General features: G+C 36.4%; 1 protein-coding gene across 2 annotated transcripts in view; it reads left to right on the top strand.

The window, feature by feature from the left end:
* Positions 1 to 11,868: 11,868 nt before the first annotated feature.
* Cped1 (cadherin like and PC-esterase domain containing 1) overlaps positions 11,869 to 17,047 on the top strand; it is a 252,245-nt gene continuing 247,066 nt past the window's right edge. Inside the window, exons 1-2 of one of the 2 annotated variants that reach the window (XM_090333210.1) lie at positions 11,869 to 12,166; positions 12,653 to 13,114. In XM_090333210.1, the coding sequence (XP_090189336.1) occupies positions 12,866 to 13,114 (249 nt within the window). In that variant the 5' untranslated portion in view covers positions 11,869 to 12,166; positions 12,653 to 12,865. Of the gene's footprint in view, positions 12,167 to 12,470; positions 12,535 to 12,652; positions 13,115 to 17,047 lie in introns of those variants that run through there. The other variant, XM_090333211.1, reaches the window with a different exon arrangement.

The following is a 17,047-nucleotide window of genomic DNA, read 5'->3' on the forward strand; positions in this document are numbered from 1 at the left end:
ATTCTTTCTGTGGCCAACATATGCAGACATTTATATTCCTCAACCATCTCCTCAGAGTAATGGGCATTCTATAATTTAGACTTCAAAGAATTCCAGCAATGACGATTTTAAGAAAAGTATTTTATATTTAACAGGTATATTCTGCTGCATGTACTGTACTCCAGAGCTGTTATGTAACACTGTATATAAATGACTGCAAAAAAAAAGTTAATCCTTCAAAAAAGAATTTAAGATAATGGTTTTTAAAAAATGCCTTTATATAATAAGCTTTGTTTCTTTGTGAAACTAATTCAGCAGGCTGAAGGAAATAGTTCATGTGTTAAAGTGGGCTGGTGTCCTCTAGAGTACCTGGGTACATAAACAGAAACTCCTGTAAGTAAAAGCTAATTTGTGCCATTAGTCTTTACATGTTTCTGCATCCAGATAGAGTGCAGTTCATGGGGTGGGGGTGGGGTGGAAGGAAAGGGTGTTAAAGTCATTTTTATACCAAATGTGTTTATTTTTTTGTGCAAGTAATCCTTAAAATTGGAATTGTATTAGGTGTTAAAATAAAGTTTTTAAAAAATTACCTGTATTTATACTTTACACATAATAATGAAAATGTCTTAATTCTAGTTAATTTCCAGTTTTCATAATCTTAAAAAAAAGCACAGAGAATCAGGACACAATGCTGTGTACTCTGTGATTTCTATTTAATAATGCTTGGAGATTGTGTTATGAATATGAGAAAGACATTTTTAATGTAAATGTAAAGTGCCAATGTATTTTTAGACCATTTCTCTGGTTTTTCCTTCAGTCTAGGGGACATAAAAGAATCCTAATTACAGCAGATAAAAAGAAGTGATAGTGATAGATGTTTTCACTGGAGGCACTTAGGCTGTCATGAATAAAGAGACCCTCTAGACTGACTGGAGCTTAAAATTCAGCTCTATTGTTAATTCCACAGCATAGTGATGTGACCGTTAATTCCATCTTTAATCACTGGGCCTTATGAAACCAGGGTGATACTGGCTGTAGGATGTCTTTAAAGCACTCCTAAGGTTTTATTCTAGAGGTGCTATTTATATAGATTTTACATAGCAAAGGTTTTATGTAAAATATAATACTAAGTCTGGTAGAAAAAATCCTTACAACGTCAAGGGTAGTTATTCTATCACATTTCCTTTATATTGAATCTGTTTGAGTCCATCAGATTTGTGCTTTAATTCAAAGAACTTACCCAAATGACAGTGTAAAATCTATGCAATGCTCCCCAGAGGATGAGATAGGAGATGTTGAAGGTCTCTTCCAGCTTTGAGATCAGTGGGGCTGAACTACTGTGGTCTTATTTTATAACTTTCAGCCTCCTCCAAAAGTTAGATTTCTATTTGGATACTCATGATTTTGTAATAGCATGAGTATTATGATTTCATGATAGTATTTTCATGGTAATATTATAAGCTTTTAAGAAATACTCTTTTAGTATTATGTTCAGTTAGCTTATTAGTATGTTGCCTGGAGTTACTTATGTGAATAAGTTACATCTCCTCATTTTATGAGTTTTCTAAAACTGGTTGAAATAAAAGGGAAAAGCCTTATGCACAGCCTTATTTTCAGAGGAAGTTCTTTGGCTAAGTCAGGAACATGTTTCCAGCTACTATAACCTCTTTGTTTTCTAAATTCTACTTCTTATAACATCATCATTCAGAAACACTTTGACATGGTCTGAACTCAAACTGAATATGTTACAAATTGTATATGAAGAACAAAACCATGATTATGTGCAAGTATTTAGTAATGAGTAGAAACTGTTAATAAATTATATATATATAAATATACAATGGGCCAAACATAAAACTACCTCATTTTTAAAAAGTGGCCAACTATTAGTATTCTCTGTTGATCTTTACACCAAGGGCATTCACAGTTTTTGTTGTACAATATTCATGTACGAGTTGGTGGCATATAAAGTCCAAATGTGGTTCACAATTTATAGGTGGTGAAAATTAAGGCCTTACTGCTGTAGAGTGTATATCTAAATGTTCATGGTGACACATTTGAAGCAATAAATGGCTTAATTAAATGCCTAAATGAAGCTGAGTGTTTGATAAAACATATATCCATTCTTTTGAAGGGCAGTTAACTTTTGTGGCTCTTTACTTCTTATAAGCAAACTCCACATAGGTTAGATTTTTCAGTCATCCTAGATTTGTGCAACTTCAGTGCGCTCTGTCCTTGGGCAAATTAATGTATTATGGATGAGTTACAAGGGGCTTTTGTAGAACATGACACTTTAAAAAAAAAAATCACTTAGCCACAGGTGGGTTTTAAGAGAAAAGAATATCCTCCAAAGATTCCTTATTAAGGACCTGGAGGCTGAGGTGAATGTGGTAGGAAGAGCTGTAGGATCCAACATGGTAACACACAGTGTGGTTGTTTACTTCATGCCATGGTAGATGTAGAAAGCATTGTGGGAACATGGTGAGACAGGGAAGACTTAACAAAGAAGGAATCATTTGAACTCAGTCCTGAAGGCTGAAGTAGGGAAAGTTTTCAAGATGGACTTTAATCAACCATAACTGTCTTGTCCAGGAATGTGGACCACTTGGTCCTTTGGTAGGTAGCTGGAGAAGAGGGAAGATGTCAAAGACCAGAGAGTGTGTTCATAAAGCACATTTTACACTGCCATGGAATTCTTTTGTAATAGTTGGTAGCATTTCCATATTGTTGGTTCACCATAGTTATTAATAGTTTAATGAAATCATGGGATTTAAAATAAAACAGTGATCTAAAATTAATCTGTAAATTAGTGCTAAATGTTATACTTAGGGTTGATCGAAATTTAACTACCTTAATTTTTGAAATGACAAATCAGAATTAGTCAAATTTTAGCTTTCTTAGATGATAAAATCTAAATTACTAAAACAGTTTGTGATTCGGTTTAGAGAAATAAGTTTAAAGTGATTCAAAAATAGACTTAGTTAGTAAGACCAAATAGACTTATTTAGTTAAAATTGGCTATTTCCAACTTGAAAGTAGGTGTCATGTATGTGTTCATATTTTAACCAATTGTTAGAAGTCCAAGCCTAATAAAAATATTTCTTCAAAAGTAGTTTAGTAATTTATTAAATTGTTTTTGGTTAACCCAGTACCACTGCTTAAACTTTCTTCCTTGCCAACAAAGGAAATTGTTATAATCATTTATTTTTCTACTGTTGATTAAAAATTTAAGATGGATGCAAGTTAGACTTGGGATGTGGAGGAAGAGGGTGACATGACTGCTGGTTTGAGTGTCATTTATTCCCACACCTCCCTGTCACATCAGCTTGATAGTTGAACAGATAAGAATACCACCACTTAGGGAGGTGTATAATTGCTAGTCTTGAAAGCTCTAGAATATTTACAAGTTTAATACAAGTAGCAGGGGGAAAAAAAACAACACCCTAATGATCATATTTTAATTTTTACATTATTAGATCTGTTCCAAGAAAAGGGACCTTCCACATTAAAATAAGAACAGTTCTAAGAAACACCAGGTGACCTTAGAAGTTGTATATGTCAAGTGTCATACAAAGAGCCAGCCAGAAATATTTCCAAATAATTTTGAGCTAAAACAGGCATTTGATTAGCAAAGTTTTACTAATAACCTGTTAGGTTTTATTATGGCCTTTCCAACATGTTCCATTTGAATTTGTCAAAATTTATGTTCATGCCCCTGAAGCCTTTGATTATTGTCTGTAATGTGACAAATTATTTTCTTGCATATTCGGGGGAATTCATTTGTTAGGAAAAGTTTTTTCATGTGTTTCCCAAGTGTATCAAAGGTACTTGAGCCTTTCTAGTGGCTGTCATTTACGGGTTTAGTTCATCTGCTAAAAGCAATTGAGATGAGTTTCTTGAAAATAAGAAAACTTTAAGCTGATCTGTTGATCCTATGGATTAGATTAGATGTAACTTTTTGACTTATGTAGTGGACATATGATTAGAGATCCATATTAAGTCAAAAAATGCAGTGTCTTACCTGCCCAGATTAGTTAGCTAAATGAATGCCAGGTAGAATATATTCTGGAGGGAAATTGGGAGGAACCAAACTATATGGCTGTCTTAAGATACTTAATAAAGACATTTTATGATATTTTATGATTTCCAAGGAACCATTAGGGTTTCCACGGAATGACTTTCTAGTTGGGAATGGAATTTGATACTGTCATGTTAAAAAAAGCTCAACTTGTTAATGTATCATTTAAGTGATAAAAAAACCATACTAGCACAGTTAAGTTATAAACTGCTGAAGAAAGTAAATCAAACAGTACAATTTATTTGGCTAAGTGAATAACATTCTGTCAGCCTGCCTGTCTGAGAGTATGTTAATATATAGATATATAGATATATAGACACATTCCTTATGTATGTGTACGTGTTCATACATACACATTCATACATATTCTTTATGTATGTGTACACATTTGTACATACTCAGACAGACTAAAAAGATAAAAAAAATTGAGTTTAAATCATTCTCAAAGGTACATTTGTTTTGAAGAACAGTACTTATACTGCTCCACAAATTATAAATGCACCCACAAATAATTAAAATCCCCAAGGAACCCAAATCATGCCATTGCCACAAGCTTCTGAGGTATTCACTTATCTTCTGGGTAACTGAACTTTCTGGTCAAAGCACTTGGGACATCATGTGCTGAGGGATGTTTTGGGTAGAACACATCACCGCTGGCTTCCACTTAGGAAATGGGAAGCATCTTTACCACCAGTGCCTGCCCCACCTGCCACTTACTTGTGAAAAACAAGTCTCCAGAAATGACCAGACGTCCCTCTGGGAAATACAGAGGCATCCACTGGATAAAATATTATGTGAAAATTTGAAGGAGAGCAATGGGAATAATAAAGTATTTAAAATGAGGTAGCCTTCCACAATTATACATCAAAAAATAATCACTAATAAGAATGTATTGAAGGTTTTGGCTTGAAACTCCTGGGGCACATTAAGCAGTTTCTACTACAATGAGACAAATGCATAGCAAACAAACAGCATATACATATATATCTATATATAGATATATAGATATATATGATAAAAGTAATTTTAGTATTTGTTTTTTTTGGTTAGAAATGGATTTTTCCTTCTTTTTTATATTTTTTATTGTAATTAATAAAAGGGTTACATGATATTTCCAGATAGAAGGTGCATGAATTCACATATATTGATATCCTTTCACATGTCTTAGTCCCCATTAATTTTAGTATTTGTAAAAGCAAACTCAATGTATGTGAATAAGTAGTTGGGGAAATATAATGACCAGTGGAAAATTGCGTATTGCTAAGAGCAGGTGTCCTGTTAGTAAAAGGCTAAGTGCTTGGATGTAAGTTTCCCAAAGGACTGCAGTCATAGAAACACTGATCTAAAGGACAATCTGAAAGTGTTTGGTTTAGAGTTTATTTGTTAATTTAGGAGCTGTAGAGTATGTCTGTTAAAACAAGAATAAAGTAGAAAATTATCAGTTTGGTATTTTGCTTACATACATACACTGAACAGACACTGAGAAACAGTTCTTTGACCTTCTGACACGATTCTTACACTTTTGCCATATTTTGTTATGGTATCAGCATTCCAGACGTAGAAACACTGAAAAGGAAGGGAACTTCTATTAATAAATCTCCATAGCACACAGCTCAATAAGCTAGTAATAAATAAAATTCCATAAAATATTGAAGTACGTTAAATTGAAATCTTTATCTTGAGCAGCACGTTACTCCATTTAAGTGAATCTAAGAGGAGCAAGTTAAATTGGAAGGAAAGTAAGCATGTTTTCATATTGACTACATTAAAAATTGTGTAAAAATGCAGAACTGAGAATTGGTGATTCATCTCCAGAATATCACAAAGTATATATGAGCTTTATTGTAGAGTATAAGTGACAAATAAACTTCAGTGTAAGTTAAGGTAAACTCTACTATCCTAAACCTGATATAAAGTAAGGTTTACATTGCTTCATGGAAAACACATACTCGGGTTTTTTTGTTGTTGTTATTTTCTTTTTTTTATTGAGATTAATAGAAGGATTACATTATATTCACCAGATAGAAGGGGCATAACTTCACAAACATTGATGCTCTTTCTTATGACATGGTTCCCATTTCCCTCCCACCCTCCCCCTGCTTATCTTTATTTTGATATGTATTACCTGAGTATAACATTTGCCTTCTAAGGCAGCAATCTGATAATTCTTATTTTCCTGTTCAGTCATGAATATATTTCATACTGCTGTGAATAACCACCTGAACTTGACAAATCTCACAGAGAAGATTTTGCTTTGTGAGTTTATCATTAAAATTAGTGGTAATATTTCTGTCAACATTTATTCTACCGTGACAATTATGGTATCTTCATTAATCCTCTAGAGAAGATTCTTGTATTTCTATAAGACTAAACTACAGATAAAGACAAAACTCTTAAACTGGGAATTACACTCATCCTTCATCTTTGCCTAACATTTTCTAGCTTTATTTTGGAGATCTTTAGCTAAGACATAAAAAATTGTGTTTTCCCTTTTGTAGCAGTTGAAATTTTATTGACTCTTCAGGGCCCAGATGAGAAGCGGCTGCTTTTATGGTTTTTCTTATCATCTCCCCAAAGTTGTGAATTCCCTATTTTGTTTCTCTAGAACACTTGGTTTATCTTTGTCTTCTCTAGGACACATGAATTAATGGGACTGACACTACTGTATGTAATTATGGTTAGTCCTTTTTTTCCTTTTGTTCCTTAGAAGTAGATAAACCTCATTTCTCAGCTCAATTTCCATTAAGTCCCTGTTATCCAACTCTGGCCAAGAAAATGTGGAACAAACGACATTTGCCAACTTGAAGCTTGACTCCTAAAAGACCTTCCACACTAACTTTCTTGTCCTCCTCATTGCTCATCTGTTAGTGGAATTCAGAGGAACCCAAATAGGCATTGGAGATTTGAGTCTACACAGTCATCAAGTAGAAAGACGCTGGGGACCAAATGCCTTACTGAAAATTGACAAACACTGGGAAAGATAAATGCAAAATGAGCTTTTATGGTAATCAGTTGCCAAGATTTCAGTGTAACATAATCCTCTGTCCAATGCAAGATCTTTGTCGTGTTCAACTCTTCTGTTTTCCAGTGTCTAGGGTGATGATTTTGAACAATCAAGAACTGATATTTGATGTGTAAAACTACCCTCTGTTCAGAGTTAATGGAAAAGTCCCAAAGTGATCACTAGATGAGCTGAAAAAGCAGCCCTAAGGACAAGGAATTGCTGACAGCACATCCAGAACTTGATTGGTGGCCATGAGTAGCTACAGCTGGATTTTACATCATGATGAGCCTTCCTGAAAAGAAAAGTTGTTCCCTGAAGGAAGCCAAAAGGACCTTGAACCTGAAGATTACAATAGAGAAGTACATTTGAAAGTATCTCTACAAACATAATTTTTGGGTTCTTGTGTTACCTTTGAGCTCATCTGTAGACCACTGTCAGAGCCCCTATATAATGGGAGAGCAGAGACTCAGAGAAATATATTGCTCTGCCAGTTTCTGATCCAACACAGGAATGATCTCCATTATACAGTTATTCCTCTACTTTAAAAATAAGTAAAAAGTATTTTACTTGAAATATCTTCTTTCCTTTCTCCATTGTACGTAGTTTTATTTCCCCCTTTTTCAAACTAAAACTGTTTTTTTCTTTTTTATTGTATTTTATTGTCAGGATAATGTATAGAGTGATTACAGTTACATTCATCAGGTAGTTATTCCCCTATTTTTTATTAAAGAATTTATTAACAGTGATTTTTACATCATATTTCAAATAACATGTTTAACAAACAAGTGTTCAAGAAGGGAATCTCTATATACAATCACTGGTACTTAGTTTTTAGAACATAATCAAAATTAGGCTAAGGATTTGTATATCATAGATACATATTAATTTATGAAATAAAACATTATGCCTATAGAGTCATAGGTTTTTATATCTATATAGTTATGTTTATATTTCTAATACCATGTCCATAGCATTGGGTATGCAAATATTGAGTCCTTGCTCTTGTACTGTTTGGCTCTAATAGCCACATATTAAGGATACCATGCGCCTTTTGTTCCTTGGGTCTTGACTTGTCTCACTCTATATGGTTCGCTTTAGATTCATCCACTTCCCTGCAAATGCCATTATTTTATCTTGTCTGTTGGCTATGTAGAAATCCATTATGTATATATATATAGAGAGAGATATATATTACATTTTCTGTATCCATTCATCTGCATATTCCCCTATTTTTAAAAGTGAGAATGAATATCTTCTTTATAAGATTATAAAGCACTAAGGAGCCAGAGACTGGAGGAGATCAAGATCAAGGGTTCAGGCTCAGTCTTGGCTACCTAGTGAAAGTTTGTCTACAATAAACCAAAAATGAGACAAACAAACAAACAAAAACCCTAAAACACAAAACAGGACTGAAAATGTAGCTTAATGGAGTTTTTGACTATGATGTGTCATGTTCAGAGTCCTTGGTTTAATCCTTAGCACTACAAAAAAAAAATCCCATGCATATAAACTTTCTCCTAATGCCACTCCATATGAAATTCCAATATGAGATTTGAGAGGAATATTAACTCTGTGGAACCTGGAAATGATCAGTTTGTCAATCTATTATTTTGATGCTGCTTAAATTCATGTCCTTGAATACTGAAATTATGAGTCATAGACCTGAGCAGGCATGTTAGCCTCACAGACACATGGGGAAAAAAAAGCTCACTATCTCTAATTATAGGGGAAATGTAAATGAAAAGTCAAAGCAAGATGTTGCCTCACACACCTTACACATGTACACACATGAATACACTCAAAGTCAGTGGGTCACATCTGTAATGCTAACTACTTGGGAGGCTGAGATTATAAGGATTAAAGTTTGAGGCCAACCTGGTACAAAAATTCATGACATACTTTTTCAATCTATAACTGGACATGGCGGGTGCTCCACTGTAATCTAGCAGTGTGAGCGGCTGATATGGATATGACTGTGATTCCAGGAAGCCTGGGCAGAAATGTTTATGAATGTCCATCTGAACAGAGAGAAAGAGTCAGGGTGTGGTGGTATTTACTTGTCATTTCAATTTCCCTATTTTAGGGTCAGGCAACTGTCAGAGCAGGAAGTAGAACCCTATCTTAGAAATAAATCATCAGAAGGGTTGTAGGTGTAGCTCAACAGTAGAGCACCTGTCTAGCATGTATGAAGCATTGATTCCAAACTCCAGTACTGCTAAAAAATATAGTCAGACGCCACAATATGATCTGGCAATCCCTGAATTCAAAGGAAATGGTATCAGTATGTCAAAGAGACTCTGGCATTCTCATGTTCATTACAACAGTAATCATAAAAGCCAAGAAATGGAAACAACTCTAAAGTGTCAGCTGATGCATGAATAAAGAAAATGTTGCTCATAGACACAGTTGAATACAGACAGGCACTGTATATCTCAAAACAACTAGAAGAAAAGATCTTTTTTGTTTGCCAGAAATCAGTCATCATAGTTGATTATAGGTTGACCTGATTTAAACATAGCATATATGTGTATCTGGCACCTCACTAATGTATGTAATTTTTATCTTTTTAGTAAAAATAATTTAAAAAATCAGATACGTCTTATCTGCTCACATCTCTCATCTGTGGTCCCTTTCCACTCATCTCATGTCATCTTCATCTTCATCTTCTCAAGCCAATGTTTGTTTTTGATATGGATATTTCCCTTGAAGCCAAGTACTTGATAACTTCTGGGTTATGAGTTTGAAACCAAATCATATCTCACCATAAACTCAAGAAGTGCTGAGTATAATTTCCAGACTACAAAGTAATAGATGTGAATTAAGCATCCATTCCCTCATCAGTCATTTGCAGAATGAGTATGTCTTCCTATATGCTATCCTACCTAGATGTGCCAACACCTGGAAGGAGTTGCCTTCTAGTATAGATGAGGAGGCCTGGGACAAAAGTTACTAGATGAAGAACAGCAGATAAGAAGCAGTAATGCTCCGATTCATATTCAGATTGGTTTTACTCTAAACTGGGACAAGGCCAGTAGATCTGCTTTAGTCTGATTGGTGACAGCTCATACTGCTTCACCCCCCACTTTGCACATTTCTCACTCCACCAAACTTCTTTCTTGCTAATATCTGTCTTCTCCCCTAGCCAGCTCATCAAAATGAGAAATTGGGTTATTCAATTGACCAATATCATTTCTGGGATAAAAATGTTTCATCTTTCTTTTGGTTCATAGCATTGGAACTTTGGCTGTCGTATCTGTTTATATTGATCTATGCTACTGTCTTTCACTACCCCCACTGTAAGGAAAATTTTATTTTAGCTCCTAAATCTTCTTTAGGTAGTCTTCACACAATAATGTAATGATGCATGACCCTTAGCATGCCTGAAGCTTCAGATGTTCAGGCTTCTGGCCACGATAAATAGATCTGCCTACTCCCCTTATCCCCCCCCAGTAAAAAGCTTTGCCGCATCCTGGATTTCATCAGTATCGATCCGCTGTATTGATCAAAATTCCTATTATCTTTCAAATCTAGCGCATCCACCACAACTGTATGACATTCACTGCTTTTCTTAAAGCTATTTCTCTCAAAGCATTCTTAGTTTCTAAATGTCAAGTAGCTCTTCGCTTTTCTCTATTCCCTCGTGTGTCCTGGGATCAAGGAGTTTGCATCTACCTTTCCAATATTATTAAGCCAGGTACAGAGCACACAAGAAAAGATCTGTGATAAATCTAGTTAAATTGTGCCCACTTGTTCTGTAATGCCTTAGTCTAGTTTTATAAGGCTGTTAAAATAATTTCTTAAAGGGGGGAGGGTGGGAGGGAAATGGGGACCATGTCATAAGAAAGGGCATCAATGTTTGTGAATCTATGAACCTTCTATCTGGTGAATATGATGTAACCCTTCTATTAATCACAATAAAAAAAAGAAAATGCAAAAAAAATAATTTCTTAAAAGCAAAGAGCCAGAGTTGTCCATTTTTTCCCCCTCAATCTATAAGAGCAGAGTACCTCTAGGGGGCGCTCCCTCTCGTGAAATAAAAGCCTGTCTAGGGGATGGTCTCATTCTTAGGGTGAATTTGTGGAGAAAATCAGCCCACAAGAAGAGTTTGGGGGTCGACCCAGGCTACTGTACGTACTAAGGTTCAAAGTCTTTGAGGAATGTTTGCTGGAGCTTAAACCCGGCCCCAGGATGGCCCGCTGGCCCAGCCAAAGGGCGTAGACTTTCCAGAATTGCACTGCTAGCTGTTCTTCTGAGGGTTTGTGGAGAATTAAATTGAGCTTGAATTCTGTACAAAAGCTTCCTGGATAGACTTTCTTGATCTGTTAAAAAAAAAAAGATATCAAGATATCCTTAACACCTACTAGAATCAACTCCTTATTTATTTATTTATTTATTTATTTATTTATTTATTTATTTATTTTTAAAGTGTCAGGCGATCTGAAAAACCCCTCCAGGAAAAAAGCATCGACAGCTTCAGTCGATAGGACTGTGGTTCATTCCAGTTTCCTCCTGCGGCCCAGACAGTACTTGTGACCCTCTTCTCCCTGTAAGTCGTCACCACAACTCCTTGGGGAGGTGAGCCTCCCAATTAATTCAGAGAAGGCTTCAGTCTCCTCTTTGACCTCTTTGGCCATTCCACTGGGAGTTGTTTGTTGGTTTTCTATCTTCCTTCGCCGTGTTAAGGAAAAGCAGACGAGTCAATGTGTGCCTAAATTCTGCAGCTCTGGGCAAGAGAACACATTCCAACTGCTCTTTGCCAAAATCTCTGGAAGCCCAGGGCTTCAGATCTAGAGCTGACAGCGTGGCTCCAGCTGCCCGCAGAGAGCCAGAGGCGCCTGGGGCCTTAGCTCCGCCCCGCTCCCCGGCCCCTGGGGGACGGCGGCGAGGATGCCCCGCGTCCCGTCCTCCAGCTCCGGGCCCAGGGTGCCGCAGGCGCCCCCGGGCGGGTCCCTGTGACTGCGTGGGAGCGCGAGTCCCTGGGTGTGAGATGAATGATTGGAGTCATCCATCGGGGTGTTTTCTCGGAGAGGTTTTGCTTCCCAGTCCTTTAGGGGATCATGGAAACTTTCCCCCTCTTCTTTTCTGGCTAGAAGGATGAACCCTGAGTAAGTACACAGAACTTTGAACTTGAATGGGATTGAAACCAATACAAGCAAACAATCCCGACGGTAACCCTGTGTGTGCCAACCACTATTCCCATTTCATGTTTAAAAAGCTTTTGGGGGAATGTTTATGACGATGTGGCAATTTAAGAACCAGAATGGAGGGGGGGGCAGTTAAGAAACATAAAAAGGCTGGGAGCAGGGAGGAAAATAAAAAACTCCTAGGGTAACCTGGCCGGCACCCAGCTGTGCCACAGGCATTTGGGGTTTACCCGACTGCTTGCTTCACTGCTGTGTTCAGACTCCAGATTTGTTTTGGTGGCGTTGTCTCTTTTTCCTGTAATGCTGAGACAGAGCTGGACTCCTCGACTGTGAGTTCAATGGAACTAAAGCATTGCAGGAAGCAAGTTTGGCAGCCTGAGACTAACTCCCATTATTAGTTACAACTTTTCTTTCTTTCTTTTCTTTTCTTTTTTCTTCTTCTAACAGTCCTCCATGGAAGAGCTCTCTTTAACCACCTCTGACTTTGGGGACCTATGACCCCTGGGCAGAACCCTTCTGGCAAGTTCTTGAAGCAGAGATGGAGCAGACCTGATCGGAGTTGTAGATAAAGAAGACAGACGTGTGGTACTTCATGCTGATGACAAATAGCTGCTATGACTTTTCAGACGTGGAAAGTGGCCAAGAGAAGCTGAACTGGTCATGGTCTGTCGCCCAGGGTTCCTTTGTCGTCGGCGATTTTGCCCCCGGCCCTTCTTGGTGGGCTTGGTGGTGGCCCTCTGTCTCTTCTATCAGACCCTGACATTCCGAGGGGCGAGGAAGATCACAGCCACTGTCCCAGGGGCTGCCCCCGACCCTCCAACCGACAGTCAGCCGGGCAGATGCAAGCAAAGATACCAAAAGGAAGAACCCTGTTTCCTTTTCTCCGGAAAGGCACAGGAAATAAAGAAGGTAAGTCTCGGAGCTCCAGATTCTGCAAAGATTTGCATTCTGTCCTCTCAGTAGAACTAAAATTAACTTCCAAGGGGTTGGACAGGGATCCAGGAGTATAAACAGCCAGGAGAGAGGCCTGATGACAGGCCAGCGTAGTTACATAAGCTTCCACTTGTTAAATTTACTTCCAGAACGTTTTGGCTTTTATTTTGTCACTCAGATTTTAATTCCATTTTAGTGGAATGAAGTAGAGAGTTTTCAGAGAATCTCTGGTGTGGGTTTGACTCCATTCTAAGGTAGTAGGAATCTAAGAGATGAATGGAGGCTGTGCAGACAAGAGACATGGATGAAGGCTTTAAACTTTGATAAATATTGAGTGTGTCTTTTCTTAACGTGGTTGACTACCTTAAATGTCTAGACCATTCCAAGTTTCAATTTTGTTATCAACTACATTGGTATCTTCACTGTGCATGCATTTCTAGATATATTTATTCCTGAAATATGTAAAGGACTAGTGTCTTGAGGTTCTTTAAAATAATCAATGACCTCTTTTTTTGTCTGTAGAAGTAGGGAACTATGCAGATGATTATTAATAATCATGTCAATTGAAGGACAAAACAGAAACAAAGAAAACACATAGAACATTCCCTTTAATAGACCATTCTGTTCATGGCAATCATTAAAATGATGACTTTTGATCAAAAGGAAATGAAAAACAAGGGGGAGAAAGCCCTCCACACAAGGAAATCATAATGGCAGAGAGACTGGATTCTATATTACTCTCAGAAGTATCACAGGAAAATAATTTAGAAATCTCTAGTTCATGTCTAATATCTGTGATGTCTGATATCTTCTAATTCTAGTCATTGTTAAAGATCAGCACCACCACCATCATTAGTAACCATCATTATTTTTTCACTTCAGGTTCTTAACACTAGGAAACACATATTTGCCATCAATTGACCGACAGAATGATTGACTCTGAAAGATGTGTCAGCAGACCTTGTAGTAGGAGCATCTCCAGAGGAGGAGAAATGAGAATCCTGAGGGACCAGAATATTTGAAATAAAACTAAATTCAGGGCTGAGAGTTTGACCTAGTGGTAGAGTGCTTGCCTAGCATGCATGAAAACCTGAGTTCAATTCCTTCATACCTCATACATAGAAAAGCCGGAAGTGGTGCTGTGGCTGAAGTGGTAGAGCTTTAGCCTTGAGGAAAGCCCAAGGACAGTGCTCAGGCCCAGAGTTCAAGCCCCATGACTGGCAACAAAAAATACCCCAAAAACCTAAACTCAAAGCTCTTGTGATAATTTAGGAAGCCATAACTGCAAGAACTTATTAGAACAGAAAATATGGTACTACAATAACATTAGATGGAAGTAAGAAAATGGAAGACTTTAAAGTAAGTTTCTTCATTTTATTAGGAATAAGGTCAAGAGTCTCATAAGCCAAGAAATATGGAAAGAACAGCAGATAACATATGTAGAAACTCTTTTACAGGAAACTTGAACATGCAAATCAGTTTTTCTGTTGTATAGAAGATTTGAAGAGTATGAATTTTTGATTCATTTACATTAGTATTAACTTTGTGTTTTCTTTTTCTTGGACATATCCAATTGATAATTGTTCTAATTGAATTTTAAAGTTTGTTTAGTTTCTAATTGTTGTAAGTATAATTTCCTTTACTCAAGATAGTTTTATAGTTAAGCCCTTAAAACATCTAAGAATTGTACATGAAAAGACTTTATTCCTTGACTTAAAAACTTTCTTATTCCTCTGCTGGACTTTCTGTAATCCCTGCTTTGTTTGCCACTTAGGAATATGTTAACTGTTACTGTAGACTATCACAGATAATTCTTTTTTAAATAATTTTTTATTGTGATTAATAGAAGGGTTACATTATACTAACCAGATAGAAGATGTATAACTTCACAAACATTGATACCCTTTCTCATGACATGGTCCCCATTTCCCTCCCACTCTTCCCCTGCTTATCTTGATTTCCCCCTTCCCTAACAAATTTCAAATAACCAATTAAGCACATATAAAATATATCAGATAACAAGGTGAAATATTGTAACAATATGAGATAACCAAGGGATGGCAAAAGAGATGAGAGATAACATAGTACATCAAGGACAACAGTCACTCATTATATGGCTTTTGTTTCCTTATCCTGGAGGTCCTTACATTTAGTGTCATACTATTTGGCCTAAAGCCTCTAGATTTTGTTCTATTGTAAATCTCTGCTAGGAGAGCCCGAGGTTTCTACTGATTATGACAAATGAGAGAGATTATTAGGCCTATGTTCCTTCGAGTCTGGCTTACTTCACTTAATCTGATTTTTTTCTAAGTCTTTCCATTTCCTTACAAATGGGGGGATGTCGTTCTTTCTGACAGCAGCATAGAATTCCATTGTGTATAAATACCACATCTTGTTGATCCACTCATCAACTGAGGGACATCTGGGTTGGTTCCATATCTTTGCTATGGTAAATAATGCTGCAATGAACATCATTGTGCTTGTGGATTTAGTATGTCCTTGTTTCTGGATGGTTGGGTAAATGTCAAGTAGTGGAATTGCTGGGTCATAGGGGAGCTCTATGTTTAGTCTTTTGAGGAACTGCCCTACTGCTTTCCATAGTGGTTGAATGAGTTTGCACTCCCACCAGCAGTGTAGTAGTGATCCCTCCTGGCCACATCCCCTCCAGCATCTGTTGTTATTAGTTTTCTTGATCCTGGACATTCTAACTGGAGTGAGGTGGAATCTTAGAGTTATCACAGAAAATTCTATTTCTACTTTGGATCTCCTACTACTTACAGCCTGAACTATATTGGCTGCTGGTATAAAACATTCACTCTAGAATTTTCATCACCAAAAATGCCAACCACGCAATGACTTGGGGTTTTCAAATGATTCAAAGTGTTAAATATTTAAACAATTGAAATTGTAGATGCAAAATTATAGTTCAGAAATCCAAAGGTTTTGGAAACAGCATTTACAATTATTTTTTAGGTACCAACATTTATAATCCTTTGCCAGCCATTGGTGTAGAGCTAATTTGAATTAGAACAAAATAAAATCTACTTGCAATAGATATCCTTTCAAAAAAAGAATCAAATAATTGCTGGGATGGTGGCTCACACCTGTAATCCTAGCTACTCAGGAGGCTGAGATCTGAGGATTGTAGATCAAAGCCAGTCTGGGCACTAGAGTCTATGAGACATTTATCTTCAATTAACTACTAGAAAACCAGAAGTGGCACTGAGGCTCAAGGGGTAAGGCAGAAGCCTTGAGCTGAAGAGCTCAGGGACAACGCCCAGGCCTAGAGTCCAAGCCCCATGACTGACCAGAAAGAAAGAAAGAAAGAAATCAAATAATAACCTATTTGAATAATTAAATACACCTTCCTATATATAAAATAGAGAAATGTATACAATATTTAAATTGCTATCTTTCAAAAATACCTAATTACATAATTCATTAATAAATAAAGGACACAATTTAAAATCTTCTTTAGAACTACTCTTTGTTGTTTTTTGAAAGTGGCAGTGCTTCAATCTACATGTTTTAAAATTTATTATTACTTTTATTGGCAAGACAAAATATTAATGTTGATAGAGCAGTGTTTTAGTTGAATTTACTTATTTTTGATTTAAATATTTTTTAAAAGTTTATTTAAAACAACTGTTTTGAATTTATAGGTTATAGATTCAAAATATATTTGAACATATAAATTACACATAAATCTCAACTTTTATGCAATAATCCTACGAATATGCATATGAAGATCTATAGGAGAAAACTATTTTGGTTCAATATTCAGAATTAAAAGCCACTCAAAATGTTTAATTACCAGTATGTTATTAATAACTGTTATTTTAGGTGTATAAATGGACTGTGAATAAAACTGAAAGGAAAAATAAATTTTAATTAAAGACATATTGACAT

Source organism: Megascapheus bottae, chromosome 5, assembly GCF_031878675.1.
Source record: "Megascapheus bottae isolate mThoBot1 chromosome 5, mThoBot2.hap1, whole genome shotgun sequence".
In the NCBI taxonomy this organism is placed as follows: domain Eukaryota; kingdom Metazoa; phylum Chordata; class Mammalia; order Rodentia; family Geomyidae; genus Megascapheus; species Megascapheus bottae.